This window comes from Schistocerca serialis, chromosome 1 (genome assembly GCF_023864345.2).
Source record: "Schistocerca serialis cubense isolate TAMUIC-IGC-003099 chromosome 1, iqSchSeri2.2, whole genome shotgun sequence".
In the NCBI taxonomy this organism is placed as follows: domain Eukaryota; kingdom Metazoa; phylum Arthropoda; class Insecta; order Orthoptera; family Acrididae; genus Schistocerca; species Schistocerca serialis.
This window is the reverse complement of record NC_064638.1, coordinates 229,105,974-229,133,324: the sequence shown is the minus strand read 5'-3', so window position 1 is coordinate 229,133,324 and position 27,351 is coordinate 229,105,974. Positions and strand designations below refer to the sequence as shown.

General features: G+C 38.3%; 1 protein-coding gene across 3 annotated transcripts in view; it reads left to right on the top strand.

Annotated features, from left to right (window-relative positions):
- LOC126466399 (adipocyte plasma membrane-associated protein Hemomucin-like) overlaps positions 1 to 27,351 on the top strand; it is a 115,284-nt gene that overhangs the window by 29,661 nt on the left and 58,272 nt on the right. For all 3 annotated transcript variants that reach the window (XM_050096383.1, XM_050096384.1, XM_050096382.1), the window contains exons 2-3: positions 7,386 to 7,495; positions 12,561 to 12,766. In XM_050096383.1, the coding sequence (XP_049952340.1) occupies positions 7,389 to 7,495; positions 12,561 to 12,766 (313 nt within the window). In that variant the 5' untranslated portion in view covers positions 7,386 to 7,388. The remainder of the gene's footprint in view (positions 1 to 7,385; positions 7,496 to 12,560; positions 12,767 to 27,351) is intronic.

The window sequence follows — 27,351 nt, the reverse complement described above, 5'->3', positions numbered from 1 at the left end:
CCAACTTAAGAAATTGTTTATATTTTTAAGGATAATACTGCAAAATTTTTGCACTAAACCCTTAACATTGGAAATCAGTATGTGTAACTTACTTTTGGAATGAAACTCAAGAGAAAGGGATGAAACAGGTTTTCGGAAGAGAAATATCCACTTAGCAGCTACAGTTAAAATTAAAACAGAAAGACTTGGAGCAGTGGAAAGTGGATCTATTATGTAACTGAGGCTTTGTCCAAATAAAATAATTATTAGTCTTATTGCACTAAAACATTGTGGACAATGATCTTTTAATCAGGTTACATGCTAGAGATATGAAATCTTTAGGTTATGCCAAAAAATATATCCTAAATTTCCAAAATAATTTTCGTAGGCATCAACTGCAGTATACATCTTAGGTCCTGTGCTACCCATAATTATATACCTTACCACTATGGAAGCTGCCTGTGTGAGCTGCCTTATAGTAAAACATGGTCAGTGTACTCTATTGTTACCACATGCAGGCATACTCAGATTCCGTTTCTAACAGAGTGAAGGTTACTAAAGGAAAGGCAAACTATTGAAGCATATCTGAAATGTAAGTTGTGTTCAAGGTTTTGTTTTGAGTGGGCATTGTCAAGTCATAATGCATAACTATATACAAATTGCTGTAAGTGGCAATATTCTATTACCCTGTTGCTGATAATTCTGCAGATCATAACAGCACGGCTCTGGATATTTGATTATTTACTATCTGGGTATCTATTTCAGCAGCACTTGCTGTGAGCTCATGAATTGGGAACTGATTTCCATTGTGTGCTTCAGCCCTGTCACTCATCTGGTGGCAATATACTATACATTACTTATGTCTGTTCTTCATCTTCCTCCACTTTTATCCTCAAAGCTTAACTGTGATTTACTTTTCTCTTTACTCATGTTTGTGGTGGGAGGGTGCAAATCACTATCTGTACATCCAGAGGTATGTTTTCTGCAGCCTTTCTAAATTGCTTCAGACAAGTACTGAGATGATTGTTTGAAAAGGCTATTGCCAATTTCTTCGCCAGCTAAGATAGGGCCCCAGTTCAAATGAATTTGATTGTGATGAGATGATAAATGGTAATCTTCCTTCTTTTCATTTCATTTACATTTGGACCTTTAAAATCTGTAGTTCTTGAAGAATTAATTAGGTTTTACTTAATGGTATGTCATAATCTTTTCCTCTGACTTGTGTATCTCCTAATTTACAGCTTCAAATGACTTTGTCTTCTCTTTGGCTTCTGAAAATTTTGCCTCCACCCCTCATCTTTCTCTTCTTGAAGCTGTGCGTCATCATCAAAACGCTGCATAGCCAACCACTTCTTCATTGCTGTGAATAAGTGGAAGTCGCTCAGTGCCAGGTCGGGACTGTACGGCGGATGAGGAAACAACTCCCACTTAAAAGATTCGAGAACTTCACGAGTGGCATTTGCCGTGTGGGCCCGGGCATTGTCGTGAATCAGCAATATCTTTGAGCCCAACTTTCCCCTGCGCTCGTTTTGTATTGCTCTTCTGACGTTGTGCAGAGTTTGGCACTACCTTTGAGAGTTTATTGTAGTGCCTCTTTCCAGGAAATCCACAAAAATCACACCTTTTCTGTCCCAAAGAGGTAACCACGTGGTTGAAGGCGCAGGCGGCCGAATTTTATGACGAAGGAATTTCCAAGCTCGTCCATCGTTACGATAAGTGTCTTAATTTAAATGGCAACTATGTAGAAAAGTAGTATTTAAGTGTGGCTTTCATCTGTATATAATAAAAAAAATTTCCAATACTTTATTTATTTTTAATTCCAAAATGTAATGTACTTTGTAGATAGCCCTCATATTTTTCACTTGCTTCTGACATCCTTTATTAAAATCCATATTCTAAACACCTTATTGTTATTGAAAAGCACTTCTTTAACTTGAGAATTTCACCAAGTTAACTTCTTGTATCTTCTCTTGTTAATTAGTTCTGCCATGCACCTCCTATTATGCTTCTACCAGTGTGCTCTTTAAAACTCCTGCATTCTTCTTCCACAGTTTGCAACTCACCTAGGGCTTTTTTCTTCTTACTTTCTGCTGATATGGTTCTTTTAGCTCTTCTGTTGCTGATATAGTCCGTTTAGCTTTTCCATGAACCATGGACTTTGCCGTTGGTGGGGAGGCTTGCATGCCTCAGCAATACAGATATCCGTACTGTAGGTGCATCACAACGGTATCTGTTGAGAGGCCATCCAAAAGTGTGGTTCCTGAAGAGGTGCAGCAGCCTTTTCAGTAGTTGCAGGGGCAACAGTCTGGATGATTGACTGATCTGGCCTTGTAACACTAACCAAAACAACCTTGCTGTGCTGGTACTGCGAATGGCTGAAAGCAAGGGGAAACTACAGGCATAATTTTTCCTGAGGGCATGCAGCTTTACTGTATGGTTAAATGATGATGACGTCCTCTTGGGTAAAATATTCCGGAGGTAAAATAGTCCCCCATTCGGATCTCCGGGTGGGGGCTACTCAAGAGGATGTCGTTATCAGGAGAAAGAAAACTGGCGTTCCACGGATCGGAGCGTGTAATGTCAGATCCCTTAATCGGGCAGGTAGGTTAGAAAATTTAAAAAGGGAAATGGATAGGTTAAAGTTAGATATAATGGGAATTAATAAAGTTCGGTGGTAGGAGGAACAAGACTTCTGGTCAGGTGACTACAGGGTTATAAACACAAAATCAAATAGGGGTAATGCAGGAGTAGGTTTAATAATGAATAGGAAAATAGGAATGCGGGTAAGCTACTACAAATAGCATAGTGAACGTATTACTGTGGCCAAGATAGATACGAAGCCCACGCCTATCACAGTAGTACAAGTTTATATGCCAACTAGCTCTGCAGACGACAAAGAGATTTATGAAATGTATGATGAGATAAAAGAAATTATTCAGATAGTGAATGGAGACGAAAATTTAATAGTCATGGGTGACTGTAATTCGTCAGTCGGAAAAGTGAGAGAAGGAAACATAGTAGGTAAATATGGATTGGGAGTAAGAAATGAAAGAGGAAGCCGCCTGGTATAATTTTGCACAGAGCACAACTTAATCATAGCTAACACTTGGTTCAAGAATCATAAAAGAAGGTTGTATACATGGAGGAAGCCTGGAGATACTAAAAGGTTTCATATAGATTATATAATGGTAAGACAGAGATTTAGGAACCAGGTTTTAAATTGTAAGACATTTCCAGGGGCAGATGTGGACTCTGACCACAATCTATTGGTTCTGAACTGTAGATTAAAACTGAAGAAACTACAAAAAGGTGGTAATTTGGTAATTTAAGGAGATGGGACCTGGATAAACTGACTAAACCAGAGGTTGCACAGAGTTTCAGGGAGAGCATAAGGGAATAATTGACAGGAATGGGGGAAAGAAATACAGTAGAAGAAGAATGGGTAGCTTTGAGGGATGAGGTAGTGAAGGCAGCAGAGGATCAAGTAGGTAAAAAGATGAGGGCTAGTAGAAATCCTTGGGTAACAGAAGGAATATTGAATTTAATTGATAAAAGGAGAAAATATAAATATGCAGTAAATGAAGCAGGCAAAAAGGAATACAAACGTCTCAAAAATGAGATCGACAGGAAGTGCAAAATGGCTAAGCAGGGATGGCTAGAGGACAAATGTAAGGATGTAGAGGCTTATCTCAGTAGGGGTAAGATAGTACTGCCTACAGGAAAATTAAAGAGACCTTTGGAGAAAAGAGAACCACTTGTATGAATATCAAGAACTCAGATGGAAACCAGTTCTAAGCAAAGAAGGGAAAGCAGAAAGGTGGAAGGAGTATATAGAGGGTCTATACAAGGGCGATGTACTTGAGGACAATATTATGGAAATTATATACTTGAGGACAATATTATGGAAATGGAAGACGATGTAGATGAAGATGAAAGGGGAGATATGATGCTGCGTGAAGAGTTTGACAGAGCACTGAAAGACCTGAGTCAAAACAAGGCCCCGGGAGTAGACAACATTCCATTAGAACTACTGACAGCCTTGGGTGAGCCAGTCCTGACAAAACTCCACCATCTGGTGAGCAAGATGTATGAGACAGCCGAAATACCCTCAGACTACAAGAAGAATATAATAATTCCAATCCCAAAGAAAGCAGGTGTTGCCAAATGTGAAAGTTACCAAACTATCAGTTTAATAAGTCAAGGCTGCAAAATACTAACGTGAATTCTTTACAGACACGTGGAAAAACTGGTAGAAGCTGACCTCGGGGAAGATCAGTTTGGATTCTGTAGAAATATCGGAACACGTGAGGCAATACTGACCCTACGACTTATCTTAGAAGCTAGATTAAGGAAAGGCAAACCTACGTTTCTAGCATTTGTAGACTTAGAGAAAGCTTTTGACAATGTTGACTGGAATACTCTCTTTCAAATTCTGAAGGTGGCAGGGGTAAAATACAGGGAGCGAAAAGCTATTTACAATTTGTACAGAAACCAGATGGCAGTTATAAGAGTCGAGGTACATCTAAGGGAAGCAGTGGTTGGGAAGGGAGTGAGACGGGGTTGTAGCCTGTCCCCGATGTTATTCAATCTGAATATTGAGCAAGCAGTGAAGGAAACAAAGCCGGCCGCTGGTGACCGAGCGGTTCTGGCACTACAGTCTGGAACTGCGCGACCGCTACGGTCGCAGGTTCGAATCCTGCCTCGGGCATGGATGTGTATGTTGTCCTTAGGTTAGTTAGGTTTAAGTGGTTCTAAGTTCTAGGGGACTTATGACCTCAGCAGTTAAGTCCCATAGTGCTCAGAGCCATTTGAACCATTTTGAAGGAAACAAAAGAAAAATTCGGAGTAGGTATTAAAATCCATGGAGAAGAAATAAAAACTTTGAGGTTCGCCGATGACATTGTAATTCTGTCAGAGACAGCAAAGGACTTGGAAGAGCAGTTGAATGGAATGGATAGTGTCTTGAAAGGAGGATATAAGATGAACATCAACAAAAGCAAAATGAGGATAATGGAATATAGTCAAATTAAATCGGGTGATGCTGAGGGAATTAGATTAGGAAATGAGACACTTAAAGTAGTAAAGGAGTTTTGCTATTTGGGGAGCAAAATAACTGATGATGGTCGAAGTAGAGAGGATATAAAATGTAGACTGGCAATGGCAAGGAAAGCATTTCTGAAGAAGAGAAATCTGTTAACATCGAGTATTAATTTAAGTGTCAGGAAGTCGTTTATGAAAGTATTTGTATGGAGTGTAGCCATCTGTGGAAGTGAAACATGGACGATCTTTAGTTTGGACAAGAAGAGAATAGAAGCTTTCGAAATATGGTGCTTTAGAAGAATGCTGAAGATTAGATGGGTAGATCACATAACTAATGAGGAAGTATTGAATAGAATTGGGGAGAAGAGAAGTTTGTGGCACAACTTGACTAGGAGTAGGGCTCGGTTCATAGGTCATGTTCTGAGGCATCAAGGGATCACCAATTTAGTATTGGAGGGCAGTGTGGAGGGTAAAAATTGTAGAGGGAGACTAAGAGATGAATACACTAAGCAGATTCGGAAGGATGTAGGTTGCAGTAGGTATTGGGAGATGAAGAAGCTTGCACAGGATAACGTAGCATGGAGAGCTGCGTCAAACCAGTCGCAGGACTGAAGACCACAACAACAACAACAACAACCTTTCTTTCTTTTTACCTTCCATAGTCATGTTCACCTTCAATGATTTACTGACACCTAGGGTTGCCATAGATTTCATGGGCCCCTAGACAAATTTTTGTGAGGGTCCCTAGGCCATCTCAGCCCAAAGCGGTTAATTATCACAAATATTAATTCTTCAGTATGTTGTTTTACACATGAGTGGTAAATAAATGCTGCCTGCACAGTCCTCTGTCAATTATTTATTGATTGATTGAATGTACTGTCTTTAAATAGTTACAAATTTTAATATAACATAATAATAATAATAATAATAGTAGTAGTAATAGCTATCGAAAGAAAATCAGTCAGTCCATATTTAAATAAATTTAATCTCCAGAAAAGTTTCGATTATTTCTTGCTCACAAATGTGCCAAATGATGGCTGTGGGGATTTATCATTTAATTTCGCAGTAGGGGGTGTTCAGTCGTTGCCATACTTGATTATTAATATGTGTTGTAAAATTGAGTTTGATAGTTAGTTGACTATTGAGTCGTGTCAGATGCCAGTATGGGGAAAAAAGAGGTAAGCAGTTTGGTGGCTGCAAGGCAAGAAGTGTTGTGCAGGGATGTCTCTGGCAGTGGTGACAACATTTGCAGCTCACGCCCTATTGTGACCATTTGCCATACAGAAAGTAACACACAGAAGTACAAACGTTTTATCAAAGCCCATTAAAGTGACATTCATGTTCACGTGTGGTAATTATTTGAAACAATGAAAGGGATATGAAATTAAAGTAAGGCCACAATAAAGGTCAAAGAACAGAATAGTATTGCTACTGCAGTACCACTCAGTGTCAGCTTGCATAAATTGGCAGCAGTGTTAAGCATCACAAAAACTTATGAATCCCATTGACAAGTGTCAAGCAGTACTAGGGGGCATTGCCCCAAGAAAAGTTGGACAAGGTATAATATCTTTTTGTTGTGTTGATTTTCTTTTATTTTAAATTTATAAACTAGCAAAAGCATCACTAGCAACGTTGACCTTACATGATTGTACAATTGCCCAGCACAGACAGCTTGATGAAAATTTCAATATTAAAGAGAATCACAGTTGAATAGTGAGCGAAAATAGATATAGAGAGATAATTTTTTTCAATGGCCCCCCCCTCCCGAACTTGTCAGAATCCCCCCCCTCCCCTGTCCCCCGCCCCTCCCTCATATGGGTGGCCCTGCCATCACTTCCCAAGATTCTGTGAGGTCTTTCCAGCAATTGTAATGATAATGGGGCACATGTCACCACTGTATTGCACTCCAGCTGGTAGTGCACGACTTCTTGCCATTGCCCATGTCCCACTACTTGGACGAGTGGTTGGACTCTGGGAGTCCTTTCCCTGCTCTTGATTATTCCTTTATTCTAAATAATTTATATTGCTCCTGTTGAAGTAATTTTAAAAGATATCTGAACTCTGGATGCTCAGTCATATTCTTAATTTTTTATTGTTGTTTTGCCTGAATGTAGTTGTATCTGATATAAAGATTAATAAATAAATATGATTAGTATTAATTTTTACCTTCATATTGCATATAAACAATGTGGTTACTCTTGTGAAGCATGCACTTGTAGGACATTATAGCATGTTGTAGCAATTCCTTTGATGATTATTTATCCACAGACATATAAACCTGTGAGAAATAAAATCTGTATGAATTTTGGGTGTAATGTAATGTTTTCTTACACGAATGTGTAATTTTTGCATAATCTGCTTTTCAGGAAATGGGTTTTATAAAATTCATTGGTGCCAGACTATTTGAAGCCACTATTTGCTTCATACTTATTACAGTGCTGCCTCTGCCACCTTACATGGAATTTACGGCCTACAGGTTTGTCTTAAGAACTGTAAATCTATTCTGTATATCAGCTTCACTCAAACTTCTTATAGTGGTGAGACTTAGAGGAAGTTTATTTAGTAGTGAATTATCAAAATTGATATTGAGAGGACCAGATAGTAAACAACAAGGTAGTAGATACTTGTGTAACTTCTTGTAATTGGGGTTCACATTCAAGTAAAAAATAAAAATAAAAAAGTTAAATAAACTAAAAGGAATGTATGAGATATCAAGAATTGTTTTAGTAACAGTTGGGTGCTTATTTAAGAGGATTGTGTTTAGGATTGTTATTTAACTATTTTTATATGAAGACTGTTTTATAAACTCATTTCTAAATAATGGGCTACTTAAGAAACCATGTGCTTTGATAACATTTTTTATCTGCAATGAATTTTCTGATCTGTTATTAACCATTTCACATGTACTTGCTATGGCTACTAATATAATGTTATGTTAAATAGTTCTGGACTCCATTTTAGTCATCTGTTGGCTCAACCTTTCTGTATATTACTATAGTTCACAATATTATGTTTAAGTTACCATTTTAATTTTGATTATGTTTGTCTGACATTTTGTTGTAGTGGCTGACTGATAACTTCTTTTATCTTCACGAATGTTGGAGAGGCTTTCTTTTTCGTTTTTTTTTTTCCCAATCATTGTATAATGGCAGCCTGCACAAGGATCACCACAATACATAACAAATAAACAAACAACAGTTTTGGTATGCCAGAAGAAAATAAATCTTCGACAGATATAGAATTCTTATGTAGTCTTCATCAATTTGAGCTATGTTTATTATATATGAACACAATTTTAAGGAATCTCAATCAAGCTATCACCAGTTATAACTATGAAACATTGCAGGAACTATTATCATCACTTTTGTATTCCTTCAGATGCGCACACACTCTGTTCAAGCATATGACATATTTCATACTTTTACAAAAAGCTCGAGAAAACCAGGTATGATTCTCTTACTTCAAAGAAGTGTGGGAATATCCAAGAAATTGTGAGCTATTGTGAATAATCCAAAACAAGAGAAATCAAAATACATCAGGAAAGTCAGTAAAGCAAACAATGAATTCAGCAAAACACACAGCTTAATAGAGTACAAAGATCTGCTTGACTGTGGCTGGTGCTCTGCTTAAATAGCAAGAGGTGCTGCCCATCTTACACCATGTTGCTGTGATGTACAGTGATCTTCGAGGGCATAAAGCAAACTATTGCCATCACAAATCAATTTCACTGTAATTACTCTGGAGGTCAGTGTGTTCATTTCCTTGTCTCTGGCCCTGGTAAATGCGAAATTCATGTTGGTGACAAGTGTGGGGTACATCTGTATTTTTGTGTGAATTCTTTTTGTGCTGTCCTACAGGATAACCTGAGGAAATATTGCAATAAATGACAAAATTTTTATATTGTACAAAAGAGCTTTGAGACTACAATGAAGAACTGTAAGTTACAAACCTTGCAATTATTGCCTCTTCAGGACAGTCAGGATATTTATGCACATGTATTATTATGTATATTCACTGATGATATTTTTGTAGTCAGCATTTTTTAAACAAGTTATTTCATGGCCAATTGTGATACATGAAACAAAGTTAGTTTGCTCTTGCACTCAGTCCAAGGACAGGTCAACAGCAGTCAGGTTGGCAGCAGTACCAATAATAGCAAACCTCCAGTCTTCACATTTTTCTGCCATCTTCATTTCTGTGTAGAGGAGCTACAGCCAAAACTTTTTAAATTTGATCTACATACGTAGCCTTCTGCTAGTTTATTAAGCATTCGCATAATACCCCTCTATTTTTGTTTTAGGATATGGGTCTGTATTTCAGCAGCTTAATGCTATTTCCTTTCTTGTGTGTTGATGTGACCTGTACAACTTTCCAGTCTATATGTGTGAATCTTCCACCAAGTGAGCAGTTGTGTATGACTGCTAAGTATGGAGCTATTATGTCAGCTTACTCTGAAAAGAACCCAGTTTGTATACATTCTGGACTGGAAGACTTGTTTTTATTAATTGATTAAATTGCTTTGCTGCTATTAAGTGACTCATGTTGACAGCTGTTCTGTTTTGAACTCTGCAATATTTACTTACTTATGTAGATCCAGTTATGAGGAAAAATTCTCAAGGATGTGGGAAATATCAAAATAAAATATAATGATGGACTAATCCCACATTCTAGCAAAAAGCTAAGTATCAGGATGTTGTTTAATGTTATTTGTGAAGGACATTTGTCATCATTGACTCATATAATGTATTTAATGATCAACAGTAAAGGTTCTACTTTGAAAAAAAAATACTGCTGCTTTTCTGGTTAAATTGTTTAGCTGCCATATATATTTTACTGCTTATTTAACAGTTGGAAACATAATGAAGAGCAGGGTAGTAGTTACGATACACCATATAAATTTAAATAAAAATCAACTCTTGTTGCAGTAAGTCAGCCTAGAGCTGGTTTCACAAAAGTACCCATGAAGCTAACATAAGGACTATACAAACAATAGCTTGCAATATGGGGAATGGACTGGGTGGAAATGGTTTATGTATCAGTTATAGATAAGAAAGCTCAATAGGGTGTATGGAATGTGCCACCTATGCATTGCTCATACAATCACATTTAAATTCATGTAACCAGTAATAATTTGTGTTGAGTGCTGTTGCAGTATCTCTTTGAACTTTTCTCAGCATAGTGGAGTGCAGTTCAACATTTTGACAAAAATCGTTTGTCACTGAATGATATTCATTTGTACCCATTCCCATGGAACATATGACACTACTCTCTTAAGATAGCTACCAGTAAACAATGGCCTTTTCTTTAAAGGGTACTAGAGTTATCAATCTTCTATTCAGCATCTTGTAAATGCCATATTAGACTTGTTAGTGCTCTCATCATATTACATTGTAGTTCAGCTCTCATCAATTTAAATGTGCTATATAATGCTATATAAAGAGACTCTGATAGTTTGAAGGAAGTAATACACAATCTCACTTTCTCACAAACGTTTCTGCACTTCTTTTCAGTGTACATTACTTATGGTTGTACACACTAATTCTTCATCCTAAACCATTCTGCAAAGACTTCACAATGTATGCTTAGGAACATTGGTCAAAAATGCTACATATGCAGATACATTCATGTGAGTAAATTCTAAATGATGCCAATAGCAAGTTTCTTTAATTTTTGGCAAAAGGAAGAAATTATTTGGGGCCAGTCACAGCCCTAAATTGGTCATAGAATTGTCCAGATTTAGGACTAGCCAAGAAATGCTCGTATTTTGAGTGTCTTGGGTACTGTCCTGTAGCCATAGTGAAACAAGATATGACGCAAGCCCATTCGTTAATCAATTCTCACGAATTCTTTCAAGAACTTTTCAAAGGAACTCCATGGTATTCCAATTTGTTGTTGTTGTTGTACTTTCTTTGAATGTGAATATAGCAATGTGTCCTCCTACAATCAAGAAATTGCACCCTCATTTTCCACACACTCCTCTCATGCTGGGGAAAAACCATCACAGATGATCCAGATGCATTGATTACTAATTTTTCCTTGAATCAGATTATAACAGCCACATTTTGTCATCAGTTATGATGGTGAATATCTATTTTGAAATTCAAATGATCAAGAAGCAGTGTACAGCACTATGAATGATGAATCTCTTATTTCTGGTGTAAGTGGTGTCATATACTCTTGACAGCAAATGTTTTTCACATCAAGACTCACATGTAAATTATAGAGATAATCAGTGGCCCAATCCCAAGAATACAGAAAAGTTACAGTGGAAGTTGTGTGATATGACTACTTTCACAAATGTCCCCTCTTCTGATAGGGTAGGATATGCCTATGATGAGATTGGAATAGGATATGCTGGGTGGAATACTGGTTGGGTGCATAGAGCAGATCTTGCAGTAGCATGTTCCTTAACACTTTATTATGCAATTGCAAGTAATACATCATTTCCATTGGTTGGGCAGTGACAGCTGGAAGCAGTCTTGACCAGTGTTGTGACTTACTGCTTTACAGCTCACCATGTACCATCTACACTTCCCAAGGAAGGAAAAAAAGTAAATAAAAAATAATAAAAGAAATAAGTAGGGTGCCAAATACATAATGGTCATTACTCTTTACAGAAAAGAAAATTACTGGTTCCTTACAAATTTGGTGCTGGAACAGCCTGTTTCACAAACAATGAACAGAATAAAAGGGAACTTAATGAATTTTTAAATACCCTTTATGACTGTATGCTTCAGTCTGTTTATGCTTTGAAAATAAGTCAATAATAAAATACAAATTTGTTACATGGTTTTACTGCTTCATTTTCTATGTACTCAGTGGAAACTAAGGCAGCACCTAGTTTGAGAATGTGACCAGATATAACCCTGGTACCGTGGCCATATAGAGTACTCATGATAGCAACTTCATGCATGTTGTATCTCAGTGTGTGAATGTTTTTGACCCACATACTACTTTACTATCTGAACAGGCCTCAAAAGGCCTAATGGTACTGACCGGATGCCATTTCATCCTTGGCAAATAGATATCACTGGATGTGGATATGGAGAGGTATGTGGTCACACTGCTCTCCCAACCGTTGTCATTTTTTATTACTGAAGCCTCTACTTCTCAATCAAGTAGCTCCTCAATTGGCTTTCCAACAGTGCTCGGCACATCCAGATGGTCACCCATCCAAGTGTTAACCAAGTGCAAAAGCACTTAACTTCAGTGATGTGATGGGAACCGGTGTTACCATGGTGGCAAGGCAGTTGGCAGCTTCATATTATAACTAATAAAATAAAAACCGTGGGGTTCAGAAGCAGGAAATTAATTCATTACAACATCTAAACCAACAGTGAGCAGTTTTTTTACTGAATGTACAACTGAAAATTTTGTTTTGTTTCATGGTAAAAAAGCCAAATAAGGTAAATGAATAGAGATATGGAATGAACACAAGATGTTATCAGAAGTGTTAAAATGAGTCTATTTATGAGTTAAATTGCTAGTGAAGAAATTGCTCTAATTTGTCATTTACAAAGCTTTGTTACTTTTTTTTGCAGTGCTCCTACTTACATGCCATTTGAAGGACCATTACAGCTAAATGATAGATTAAACAATGCAGAACATTTATTTGTTGATCTTCTTAAGGGGCCTGAAGCATTTGCTGTACACAATGGAGAAATTTATACAGGAATACATGGAGGAGAAGTAGTTAAAATTGTAAACAACAGTTTAGTGCATGTAGCAAAGTTTGGAAAACCATGTGGTACGTACATTCCAAATTGTAATCAATATTGTAATTTGCAACAAAAGAATAAAAATCATCATTGAATCCTGCAGTTTTTTCTTACTGTACTGATTTGTTACCAGTTGCAGTGTGGGAATGGAAAAATTTAATATTAATACCATTTGAGTACCGTCACTGTTCTTGCTGCATGTATTTTTCATGGTAACTAATATTCTGATTTAAGATTTTATCTACTCCCTTTGTTTCCATTCTTATGTGAGAAATTTGTGCTGGAAGAATATGAAGCAGAATATGTAGCACAGATAAGGACAAACAATTACAGTGAAGTGCTCAGAACGAAATAAAGATAACTTGTAAGAATAATTTGAGGACAACAAAATTGTTGTACTGGATGAAAATACACTCATCTGTAAAACGGTGGGTTCTTTGGCTTGCTCTGGGAGGTGACCGAGTGGATACTATAACACATAAAATATTAGTTTGCTTTATTACAACATGAATAAGAAGAACTACTTAACTTTGTAAACCCATTTCCCCAGGGATGTTATGAGTATTTACAACTGTCTGAACATTAACGTACCACTTGATACAGACAAAATACAAGTCTCTCACTCAGAGTACATTTGACAATAATTTTAATGTAGTAGCCTGCTTAATACATTGATCACACAGTTGGCCTTCTAGAAGACAAAACTGTCATCTTAGTCAGTGACCACGGACTAGAGTGAGCGGTACTTTGCGCGGTCGTAAGTAGAAGATCTGTTGCAGCAGTGTACTTGTAGCAAAATGTTTCTGGATGTGGCTACACCATTGTTACTTATCTGTCGATGTAGCTTCCAGAGGTTTCTTTTCTTATGGTTACTTTACCACCTTGCTCTTTAGATGACACCATGTAAATATCCCCAATAGACTTAAACTTATTATGTTTTAGTTTTTGCATTTGCTTTTAAACAGGTCTTGAAGGATTGGAATTACAGTATTTGTAAACTGTGTTGCAGTGCTTTTAGGATCAAATGTTTGTATGCTTCATTGCTGTCACAAATTACATTCCTGTTTTGAATAATCACTGGAGATAGATCATAATTTTATTGAAAATACGTTAAACCTGTGAATAAACTGTTTGCTTCACATTGATAGAATCAACCATTATTGCCATTTGTATAATGTTTCTCTCTCTTTATACTATTTATATTATTCAGTCTTAACTGATACTAAAATAAATACTGATTAATGCATTACTGAAGTATTGCTGACATTTTCTGTTTTGTTCAGGCGTGGATGTAAACTCAGTGTAAGTAATTTATAAATTGTAACAAACAATTGAAAGCCCTGGATGGAATAATAACAATATTAAAAGAAGGATAGATTGAAACTCACCATATAAAGGAGACCTCAAGTCATGCTAGGCACAACAAAAAACTGCTGCCCATTAAGCTTTCAGCTTAAAGGCCTTCTTCTGAAGTAGGAAACTCATATACATTCACATAAACACAACTCACACACAAATGACCACTGCCTCTGGCCATCATGGCCAGACGTGGACTGCAGCTGTGCCTGATGTGAGGAGCAACCTGGTGTGGGTGGTGGGGGTAGGGAGGGTGCTAGGTTGGGGAGGGGGAAGGAAGGCTGCCTGAGAGTGAGGGGAGGTGTACTACTGCTTGTGCAAGTGTGTGGGGACTTGGTGGGGACAGGAAAGGGTTGCTAAGTGTAGTTCAGATGTTTGGAGGGGAGAGGGTAGAAAAGGAGGGATGGACCTAGATGACATGTCCCTTACATCCTCACACCACAACGTACTGCAATCTGGTTACTCACACCATTTGGAGCCCCTCTTGTTCTGCCATGGCCCCTGGATCCACCAACAACTCTGTCCAAATGTGCATGACCACACCTGGGCATCCACATAGAAAGGTGTAGCTGCACCCACTTCATACTCTGGGAGTGCACACTGGAAAACCAGAAAGATCCAGTGAGGGCACCTATAGGAATTCTGCTGGGTTTTGACCATTGATAGACTAGGGGTAAGATAGATACTGCCTACAGGAAAATTAAAGAGACCTTTGGAGAGAAGAGAACCACTTGTATGAATATCAAGAGCTCAGATGGCAACCCAGTTCTAAGCAAAGAAGGGAAGGCAGAAAGGTGGAAGGAGTATATAGAGGGTTTATACAAGGACGATGTACTTGAGGACAATATTATGGAAATGGAAGAGGATGTAGACGAAGATGAAATGGGAGATAAGATACTGCGTGAAGAGTTTGACAGAGCACTGAAAGACCTGAGTCGAAACAAGGCCCCGGGAGTAGACAACATTCCATTAGAACTACTGATGGCCTTGGGAGAGCCAGTCATGACAAAACTCTACCATCTGGTGAGCAAGATGTATGAGACAGGCGAAATACCCACAGACTTCAAGAAGAATATAATAATTCCAATCCCAAAGAAAGCAGGTGTTGACAGATGTGAAAATTACCGAACTATCAGTTTAATAAGTCACAGCTGTAAAATACTAACGCGAATTCTTTACAGACGAATGGAAAAACTGGTAGAAGCGGACCTCGGGGAAGATCAGTTTGGATTCCGTAGAAATGTTGGAACACGTGAGGCAATACTAACCTTACGACTTATCTTAGAAGAAAGATTAAGAAAAGGCAAACCTACGTTTCTAGCATTTGTAGACTTAGAGAAAGCTTTTGACAACGTTAACTGGAATACTCTCTTTCAAATTCTGAAGGTGGCAGGGGTGAAATACAGGGAGCGAAAGGCTATTTACAATTTGTACAGAAACCAGATGGCAGTTATAAGAGTCGAGGGGCATGAAAGGGAAGCAGTGGTTGGGAAAGGAGTGAGACAGGGTTGTAGCCTCTCCCTGATGTTATTCAATCTGTATATTGAGCAAGCAGTAAAGGAAACAAAAGAAAAATTCGGAGTAGGTATTAAAATTCATGGAGAAGAAGTAAAAACTTTGAGGTTCGCCGATGATATTGTAATTCTGTCAGAGACACCAAAGGACTTGGAAGAGCAGTTGAATGGAATGGATAGTGTCTTGAAAGGAGGGTATAAGATGAACATCAACAAAAGCAAAATGAGGATAATGGAATGTAGTCAAATTAAATCGGGTGATGCTGAGGGGATTAGATTAGGAAATGAGACACTTGAAGTAGTAAAGGAGTTTTGCTATTTAGGGAGTAAAATAACTGATGATGGTCGAAGTAGAGAGGATATAAAATGTAGACTGGCAATGGCAAGGAAATCGTTTCTGAAGAAGAGAAATTTGTTAACATCGAGTATAGATTTAAGTGTCAGGAAGTTGTTTCTGAAAGTATTTGTATGGAGTGTAGCCATGTATGGAAGTGAAACATGGACGATAACCAGTTTGGACAGGAAGAGAATAGAAGCTTTCGAAATGTGGTGCTACAGAAGAATGCTGAAGATAAGGTGGGTAGATCACGTAACTAATGAGGAGGTATTGAATAGGATTGGGGAGAAGAGAAGTTTGTGGCACAACTTGACTAGAAGAAGGGATCGGTTGGTAGGACATGTTTTGAGGCATCAAGGGATCGCAAATTTAGCATTGGAGGGCAGCATGGAGGGTAAAAATCGTAGAGGGAGACCAAGAGATCAATACACTAAGCAGATTCGGAGGGATGTAGGTTGCAGTAGGTACTGGGAGATGAAGAAGCTTGCACAGGATAGAGTAGCATGGAGAGCTGCATCAAACCAGTCTCAGGACTGAAGACCACAACAACAACAGATGTGGACTTGCAAGAAGCCAGAAGAAGTGTAGAGCTGAAGCCAATTTAACAAACCCTAAAGCTTTCAACATTTGCACATTAAAGGTGCGAACAAACTGTTCTGCTACACTATTTGTGGATTGATGGAGAGGGGGTATGGTCAGCTGCGTAATACAACTGTGAGTGGAAAAACTATTGGAATGACCAGCTGCGAACTGAGAACCATTTGTCATCATCAGAATGTGGGTTGCACACCCTGTTATGAAGATCTGCTCCAAATCTAACCTAAAATCATTTTTCCAGAACAACTCCTTCTGGTCCATGGAAAAATAATACGTTTATCAGTGTTATCACTAATTATGTATACATATCGTATAAGCTGACTTGTTTCACATCATCTCAAGAAAAGAATGATTCAAATGAGCCCTGAAATATCTAACTAACTAATTAAGTAATTAATTAAACATTCCTTTGTCCTGTCTCCAGAGTTTCTGTAGCACCTGGTGAAGTCCCATTTGTGACCACGGCCAAAGTTTATATGTTCTTATCAGTGTGCATTGTGCAAAATAAGTCATGTGATGTATTGTTTTGTAGATTTTTCCCAAAATGGTGGACCCAGTCTATGTCTTTTCACTGCTACACATATACTATCAAGCTAAGTAAGACCCACCAACCTCACTTTGACCAGCAAGACAAGTTTTAAAATAGTCATTTTTCCATGCCATTTTTCCTTGCCCCTTAGCTATCAAAACACTTTTAAAAACCTTTCAGGTGTGGCCACGTGATTGGAAGAAAAGCACTACAAACAGTCTCTTCACCATCTCCAACCAATTTGGAAGAAAAACACCGCAAACAGACTCTTCACCATCTCCAGCCAATTTCTAGCATCTATTTTCTACTCTATAAACTATACAGAATAACAGTTAAAAGAGATAAGAACACACACAAGAAGTCTACACTTCAAATTTCCCCTGGAGCCAAATGGATTTTATTATCCTCTAATAAACCTTGCCAAGTCCCTTATTGTTATCAGGCAACACCACCAGCTAACTAACTACTCCATAGATTCAGATTCAGATTCTTTATTAGTCATTCAGCATTATTACATGAAATAGACTTCGTCAGTTCACTTAACCTATTAATTTTACAAAATAAATTTTTACATATTTAAGTTGATATTGGGCATTTCTAAAAATTCTTCTAATGAATAGAATGGATTAGTTAACAAGAATTTATGTACATTTTCTTTAAATAATCTATCAGGCTTGATTGATGCATTTTTAGACAGTATGTTATATATTTTAATTGCCGTATACTTATGACTATCGTTAGTTTTAGCTAATCTATTTTATGGCAACAGCAGAGAAGTACAGGTTTTGCATAGTAGTCATGCCTTTGATTTGTTAGACTTAAATTAGGTAGTTCAGCAAGTATGTAGTTAATGCTGTCAAGAATATATAAATTAATAACTGTTAAAATTCTATATTTAATGAACAATGGTTTACAATGTGTTCTATTATCTACCTTAGCCATTACTCTGATTGCTTTCTTCTGGATCACCATAATCTCATTTATTTTTCTGCTGTTTCCTCAGAGTATTAACCCATACCTTAAAATAGATTGAAAAAAGGCAAAGTACGCTGTCCTTATGTACTCAAATGTCACACAACACATCAGTCTCTTCAACAAATATATAACTCTTGACAACCTAACCACTATGTGATCAACATGAGAGTTCCATGTTAGACTGTTGTCAAGTACGATACCGAAAAACTTTGCCTTTTGTTTTTCTATTTTTGTAGTCTTTGATAGACTGAACCACATATTCTGAGTCTTTTCCTCATTTAATAGGGGACCATTTGCATTAAACCATGCTGTTGCATTTTCTTTTGCCAATTTCATATCACTTACAAGGTTATCAAGTACATGGTTTACAGATAGAAAAGTTGTATCATCTGCATACATATATGTCTTTACATCTATATTTCCTGGTAAGTCATTTATGTGTACAAGGAAAAGAAGTGGTCCCAATTTAGATCCCTGTGGCACTCCGTGTTGAACATCGAGTGTGTTTGACAGATGACTCCCTGAACTCACAACCTGTTTCCCTTTATTGAGGTATGCTTTGATGATTTTTAAGCTTTTATCACATATTCCATAGTACTCAAGTTTAGAGAACAAAAGTGAGTGGTCAACACAGTCAAAAGCTTTGCTCAGATCACATAAGGTTACCTGTGTGTGAGCATGGTCCTCGAATGCTGCTAAAACATCTCTGACTAAGAGCTCTATGGCATGTATAGCTGACCTTCCTTTTCTGTAACCAAATTGTGATGCATTTAGCATACCATTTAGTTCCAGGTACTCATACATCTGCCGATATATTATGCCTTCAAAGACTTTTCCTAGTACTGGAATTAGTGAAATTGGTCTGTAGTTTGCAGGATCTGATTTGATACCCTTCTTAAAGACTGGAGTTACCTTGGATAGTTTGAGAGGATAAGGAAAAAACCCTTCTATGAGACATAGGTTTATAGAATATGTTAATGGTGCTGCAATGTAACATATGATTTCTTTCAATACATTGTTTGACATATTAAAAATACCTGTACTGTATGAATTTTTCATTTCTCTGACTAGGCTGCCTCTTCTTAGAGAGTCCAGATATTCTCACTGAATAGTAACACCCCCTGCTGCTGTTGATGTTGCTAGTTTATCTTTTTTCCGTTGCGACAGCTATTGCTGCAGTAGGTCTACAAATCACAAACGTCCACAGTAGCACTTGTTAAATAAGTACTACAACTGTCTTACTGCCAACATTGTAACCCTCACTTTGGCCCACAATGTTTATTGAACATAAATAAATTCTGTAACAACAATGCCAATTCACCGGACCAATTCCTGAGCCCACGTATAGGAACACACTTCCAGATAATTTCACAACTTTCCAGACAGAGTGAATAACTTTATTGATCACTTATTACACTTCTGAAATACATACCACGACACAGCTTCTGCCCCAGGAGGCAGAAAAATAGCCTTGTGCAACCCAAAATGGCTGCTGGCCATCTCCTCGAATTTGCATCCTCCAAACTGCTCCATGAAATATTTTTACATGAAGACTGTTCTGGCCAATCACTCTCCAGAGCACCATGTAGACCCTTTGGCCATTACTGTACAGCTGTCAAGTGCTGTTGCCTGCTGACATTTCAGAAGTTTCTTCTGGAAAGGTATTAGGAAACACCAGCCATTCTGTGGAAGTCAGTCATCTTTGAAAGTAGTTGGGTTAGGCTGGGCCACCCGATTTAACTGCAGCATTAGCAGTAGAACTGCAGATATTTGGTCATCCCTAGAACCACAGTCGAAGTGGACATGCAGTTCTATATTGAACAAAAAAGATTTTCATCAGATGCCTGATCTTTCTAAGAAAAGTAAATAAAGGTAAAATACTTGAAAAAGTAAAAATTATAGTACTTCTTAAAACCAGTCATCTATAAAACAAGAAAGGAACAAAGAAAACAGCAAATCAGTGCAATATAATTGAACTAAACTATACATTGTAATTAATAAGCAATCATTACTCATAAAGAATTGAAAATTCAGAAACAGAAAAAACTCTCCTTGGAAAATCCAAGATGGAATAATGATGATATTATGAAAAGGATAGATTGCTGCTCACCATATAGTACAGATGTTCAGTCACAAATAGGCACAACAAGTAAGCTTTCAGGGCGAAAGGCTTTCTTCTGAATTAGACAACACAACACAACACACACACACACACACACACACACACACACACACACACACACACACACACACACACACACACACATTCATGCAAATGTGTGCATGCATGCATGACCATTGTCTCTGGCTGCCAAGGTCAGACTGCGAGCAGCTGTGCATGATGGGAGAAGCAATGTAGGTGGTGGGACTAAGGAGGAGGCTTGAGCAGGGAGGGGGAGGGATAGCAGGGTATGGGGGGGCGGTAAAGTGCTGCTTGTGGGAGCATACAAGGACAAGCTGGAGAGAGGGTAGGGCAGCTAGGTGCAGTCAGGAGGTTGAACAGAGGGTGGGAGGGGTGGGGTGGGGGTGGGGGTGCAGTAAAGGAGGGAAGTAAAAAGACTGTGGGTGGGTTGGTGAATAGAGGGCTGTGTAATTCTGGAGTGGGAACAGGGAAGGGGATAGGTGGGTGACGGACAATGACAATAGAGATTGAGACCAGTAGGATATGTTGCAGAGAGAGTTCCCACCTGCACAGTCCAGAAAAGCTGATGCAGAGGAATGCAGATGGCACAGGCTGTGAAGCAGTCATTAAAATGAAGCAGCATACCCAGCAATGGGATGTTCCAGCTGCTTCTTGACAACAGTTTGTCAGTGGTCATCCATGCAGACAGACAGCTTATTGGTAGTTATGCAAAGGTAGAATGCAACACAGTGGTTGCAGCTTGGCTTGTAGATCACATGACTGGTTTCGAATGTAGCCCTGCCTTTGATGGATAAGATGATGCTTATCATTGAACTAGAGTTGGTGATAGTGGGAGGAAGTATGGGACAGGTCTTGTATCTAGGTGTATTACAGGGATATGAGCCATGAACAAGCGGTTTGGAACAGGGTTTGTATAGAGATGGATGAGGATATTGTGTTGGTTCAGTGAGTAGCGGAATACCACTGTGGGAGGGTGGGAAGGATAGCGGGTAGGACATTCCTCTTTTCAGGGCATGGCAAAAGGTAGTCAAAACCCTTCTTTAGCCATTGTCCATCATTACACAGCCCTATGTTCCACCAACCCACCCACAGTCTTTTTACTTCTCTCCTTTTCTGCTCCCCCTCCCCCTTCCCCACCCCCCACCACTCCCTCCTTTATGCCCTCTGTTCAACTTCCTAACTGCACCTAGCTGCCCTACCCTTTACCATCCACACCCACTACCCTGCTATCCCTCCCCCTCCTTGCCCCCACCACCCAGATTGCGTCTCACATCATGAGGTGTGTGTACATGTGTGTGTGTGTGTGTGTGTGTGTGTGTGTGTGTGTGTGTGTGTGTGTGTTGTCTAATTCAGAAGAAGGCCTTTTGGCCAAAAGCTCATGTGTTAACAGTCTTTTTGTTGTGCGTATCTGCGACTCAACGTAAGTGCTGTATGGTGAGTAGCAATCTATGCTATCTCAATATTGTCAAAAAACTCTCCATGTAAAATAGAATTGTGTCTAACATAGCAGCCTTCTGCAAGAAACACCATTTCGACAAATAATAAAATGAAATAAATACAAAAATAAAAAATAAAAACCCCAGGCTAATTTTAAAACAAGAATATAAATTCAGAAACAATAATCTTGGGTCAGTCTGTGAAAAGTAGAATAATTTAAGAACTTGGCAATCTATAGGGGACTTTCCATTCCTCGACAATAGAAGCCCGCTTCTTAGTCGCAGAGCCACTCAAGAACCACTGTGTGAAGTCTATATCACTGGAAAATCTCTTTCCCCCTAGATGTTCTTTCAGCTTACGAAAAACATAGAAATCACATGTGCAAAGTCTGGACTTCCTGACCACTGTCACCCATGTTTATTTGGACTCAGTCAAATTGTTGGCATCTTTCTATTATGACTTGACATGACATTGCATTAGATCCATATACCACCAGAATTTTGTGGTGAATCTGTATGAGTTTAGATGATTATCTCACAAAACTTGTGTTGTTCCACACAGTTCAATCTTGGAGTATATTTTCAGTTTCATGTCGTTTTAGTCATCTACTGTGAGGCACCCATTATATTTACCACATCAGAACTGCACCCCCCCGGGAAAACCATAACATGTGCTCTCTTGTGATAATATGCCACTCTTGTTGTACAATGGCCTTAGCTTGGGAAGACTAACTTTCTGAAGTCCATACACACAAGAGTCATTAAGTGCCATAATAAACAAAACAATTTTCACTTAACCAAAGAAGCAAACAGAGTTTTACTGCACCTTCACATTGATAAGTAAAACTGACAAAAAATTCCAGCAAACTAAAAACACATGGGAATTGTTATGCATAGCAAAGTTTATGTAATTTTGTGTACTCAATGTAACTAACCAGGATTAAACCCATGGATGATAATAACTCTATATAGTGACCTCCACAATACTGCAAACAGTCACTAAAAACTGTGAACCATCTGATGATGAGTCACTAGGCAACTTGAAATCAGTCTGTCAAAAATAGAAATTGAACCATCATAAAACGTGACTAATTGCAGCTATTTCTGAAAGCTTTCAGATAAATTAACATCCACAGAACACTAAAAAAGAAATAATAAGTAACTAGAGCGTGAAATTTACAGATCTGCCTGTCCTCCACATTACTGCAAGCCAAATGCATATGAAGTGAGTAGACAGAGATTTCAGTACAAATAAATTACTGTGTTTAATGAAGACAACATTAAAATTAAGTCTACATGTGTGTTAAAAATGGATACTGTAGCTGTCAGTCCATTCAGCAATACGTAAATGTGCCAGTACCACAAAGAAAAATGCTCATTATTGAACATCACTCACCAAGCAGCTTTCCAGCATGAATATGTTGGCACCCAGAGGCCACCTGAACACACATGATATTCGTGATCCACATGCACTTTCACTAAAAACTTTAAATACAATATGTGTCTGCATTTGGAACATTTATTTGGATACATGTATCACTGATATAATATATGCAAACTTACTGCACGTTGAAGTCACTAAATGGGATCACTATGGAGGATTCGAGAGCCACAGTGTCTGATGTAGTGGAGGCCACAAAGGCCATCGGGGAAGATTTGATATTTCACGTTACAATTTCTTTGATAGATGATGCACCAATGAGAAACTTGCTAAAGGTTCATCTTGCTTCACCACTGACTTAGCTGTGATCCCTGCTCTCTATGTCACTGATGTCACAGCCATGACAAAAATTGCATTAGTGCTTGTGACTGCAATTCCTGTTGGGCATTCTCAGTACTCTTGCAATACTGGAATTATAGTGATTCCTGAGTTTCATTTTGTTTTCCTGTGGTACCTGCATTACTGGAAAATGTTGATCCCCTTTCATCCATTTTCTTTGTTTCTTCTTCCTACTTGTTTTTCGTTCTGGACTATTTCTGTAAGACTCTTCCATACCTGATAACAAGTTGACAGCTTTTTTGCCCCAGATCTCCAATTCATTTTGTAATTCTGGCTTCAGTAGAGAATATATTTATCAGGGGTCATTATTAACTGCTGTTGCCAACTCCTTAGTAATGTCTGATTATCTCCCAATAATTTTAGAATCTGGCATCCTCTTTTCAGGTGTGTATTGGGACAACCTCTCTCTCCCTCAGTTTCCATTCCTTTGCTTTTAGAGGCAAGACCAAGGCTTCTTTCACTTCCTTTGTGAAAAAAACCATAATCCTTCTCCCAATTGTTTTGGGAACGATCATCTACTTTTCAGTGAAATGAAATGTCATGAGGCTAGGGCCTCCCGTCGGGTAGACCTGTCGCCTGGAGCAAGTCTTTCGAGTTGACGCCACTTTGGTGACTTGCATATTGATGGGGATGATATGATGACAATGATGAAGACAACAAAACACCCGGTTCCTGAGTGGAGAAAGTCTCCAACTCAGCCAGGAATTGAACTCGGGCCCCTTTGCCTAGCATTACATCGCGCTGACCACTCAGCTATCGAGGCGGACATCTACTTTTCAGTCATAGTCATGACCATCTGGTGATGAACTCCCTTCTTCAAATTCTCTGTTTCATCTCTTAACTTGTTCCCTCCATATCTCTTTCATGTTTCATGCTCTAATCTAAACTGCTTGGATACAACTTCAAGCCACTTCTTTTTCTCTTCTTTCAGTTACTTCCTCTTATGTTCTTTCTCAGTCTTCTCCTATTCTCTGTCCCTTATCTTTTGGCCTCATTCTGTGCTCTCCCAGCTACTTCTTCTTTCTTTTCTACCTTCCTCTATTTCTGATCTGCCTCCAACTGTGCCAACTATTTTGCTCGTAGATCCATTTTATCTCCACTAATTTCTTTTGGCTTACTTTCCGAATATTTAACTGATTTTCTTCCATTGTCCTTGTTTCACATTTCTCAAAATTAGTCATAATAAATATCCCTAGCTACTTATTCCAACATTTCTCATCTAAACGTTGTACCCTAGAAATACATTGCAGCAGTCCGGCACGCTAAAGAGAAACAGCAAACCCAAACACAAAAGGAATCAACCGCACCCAAAGCTTGCTGAAAACTGCAGTATGCTGAACCATAGGATTTACCTTTGGATTTTTCTGCATTGTGCAGCCAATGGTCAATGCCGGGGCCCTGTGAAGGTGAAATTCTGGATAGTGGTTCCAATTCTGAAAGGCTATGGCAAGTGAAATGTTCCACCTTTTCTTGCACAGAGAGCTGCCATAGTGTCTGGTGATGTCCCAATTGTGAGTGCAGATGAAGTCCACATATTCTTAATTATGTACAGTGCAAATATTCTGTGCAGTGCAAGAGAAATAAAGCAATGTATTCCTCTATTCCTCTGTAACATTCCTCCCAAACATTTGTTGGTGGACTCATATTACTTCTGTGCATTGCTAAAAATATACTATCATGCTAAATAAGGGTCATCAGCCTTGGTTTGACCCATGAGACACAGTTAAAATAGCCACTTCTTCTATACCACTAATCACTACCCTGTAGCAATGTAACTACTTTCAATAAACTCTCAGATCCAACCATGGGATTTGAAAATGAGCACCGAAAAAGGTCAGTGCACCCTTTCCAATCAATTTCTATCATATTCATCTTTTGGATCTACAGGTCTTGTCTTTCTTTCTGTATTTGCAGTTAAATTATAGGATATAGAGTTTTCCTTTTAGCAAGAACACTGTTTTTTTCTTTTCTCCCAAACATGTTTCGGCTCATCTGTGCCTGTGTAGGTTTTGTTTATTGAAAGCCATAAAAAGTGAAAATATTTTAGTTTGTAACCACTCTAAAAAGTGGGGCCCAAATGAATTTTTGTTCAGTTTGCTTCTTACTGTGATTTTACGTTATATGGTTTTGCAGGACAATCTGTGTGGTGTTCTGCACTGATAGTTTGACATCTGCAAACCAAACAATGTAAATGTGAATTTCATCGGTGAGTTAACACATCCTTTGATTTATAAAAAATGTGATTTTGGCGTGTCAAACTGTTTTGCGTATATGTTTGTTATTAATCATAATCTTCTTTTGCATTCTGAGGGCACTGCACACACATGTTAATGTACTTTGTGTAATTTAATATTTTATAAAATCCTTTTCACTTCGCAAAAATGCGGTGAACACTACATTGTTGTGTTTCCTAATCCCATTGGTGTTCATTTGTTCCCAAGAGCGTTTTGCGCCAAATTTGAATTTTGCGTACTTGTTCTCTCTCTTTCTGTGTGTGTGTGTGTGTGTGTGTGTGTGTGTGTGTGTGTGTGTATGTAGGTGCGTGTGTGCACATGTGTGTGAGTGTGTGTGTGTGTGTGTGTGTGTGTGTGTGTGTGTGTGTGTGTGTGTAATCTCCTTTAGCTGTTCGTGTTGCCTTTTATGTGAAGTTCCTTTAATGTGTTAAATAATGTGTTACTATAGGTTATACATCTTGCACTGACTGCAATTTAACTAAGAGAACTACACAGAAGTGTTTCGCTTTTATTTATAAAGCATCCTCCGTAGTTATTGGTGTTTCTTTACATATTCTGCTCCTTCCCTCCTTGCTAGAAGTGTTGGCCTCAAAAGGCTTCATTTCACATTTGCACATGGCAGTTCTTGCCATTCTGCAGAATGCAGAATGAGAAACAGTTAAAGAAAGTGAACTTCAAATAATGCAGCACAGGAAATACTACAAAACAGCAAAAACTGCCAAGTGCAAATGTGGAATGAAGTCTCCTATGTTTTGAGTTTTTTCTGTGTTGTGTTGGCTGTCCTGTATCCTATTTGAATTCCCTGTTTCTTTAATATGTTGCCTATTCAGTGGATAATTTTGTTATTGTAGGTGAGTATGTGCCATTTTGATTTGTGTGTGTTGTTGTACTTGTTTTTCTTTTTGGTCTTTTTATGTGTGTGAATATACTGTTCTATAATTTGTTCATGGATATGTTGACTAGGAGGCCACTAATTGGTAATCCTAGCCAATATATTCATAAACAACTTAGAGAAAGGATGTTCACACACGTAATAACATCTAAAAATTACAAAGTCATATACTGCTACTTTTAGGTTGGTGACATAATATGACTGAATGATGAACCGCGCACAGCTACACAATGAAACAAACTACTTACACCCAAAAATTCACTTCATGTTAGAAACAGAAACAGACAATACACTAAATTTTCAGGACCTCACCATACGAAAAACAAACAACACCCATTACTTCACAATATTCTGGAAACCGACAGCCACAAGCATCACCATTCACAACCTGTCAAACCACCTGGTGGCACACAAGCAAGCAAGCTTCAGATTCGTGCTCCACAGATTGAACAGAACACCTGTGAGCAAACAGAATTATACACAAGAGCTAAATTCAATAAAACAGGTAGCAGAGAAAAATGGTTACAAGCCCCATATGATAGAGAAATTAAACCAACAAATCTGTAAACAGAAAATGAATGAACACACAACACACACACATACAAAACCTTACACATCACGTATCAACACAACATACAAACAGTGACCACATGCAAGACACAACAGTACAACAACACACACACACAAAACAAAATGGCTCGTCATCACCTACAATAACAAAATTATCCACAGAATAGGCAACATACTGAAGAAACAGAGGCTGTGGCTGGATTTCATTATTTTTAAATCTGTTGCTATTGTAGTTGGGTGGTGGTTATTGG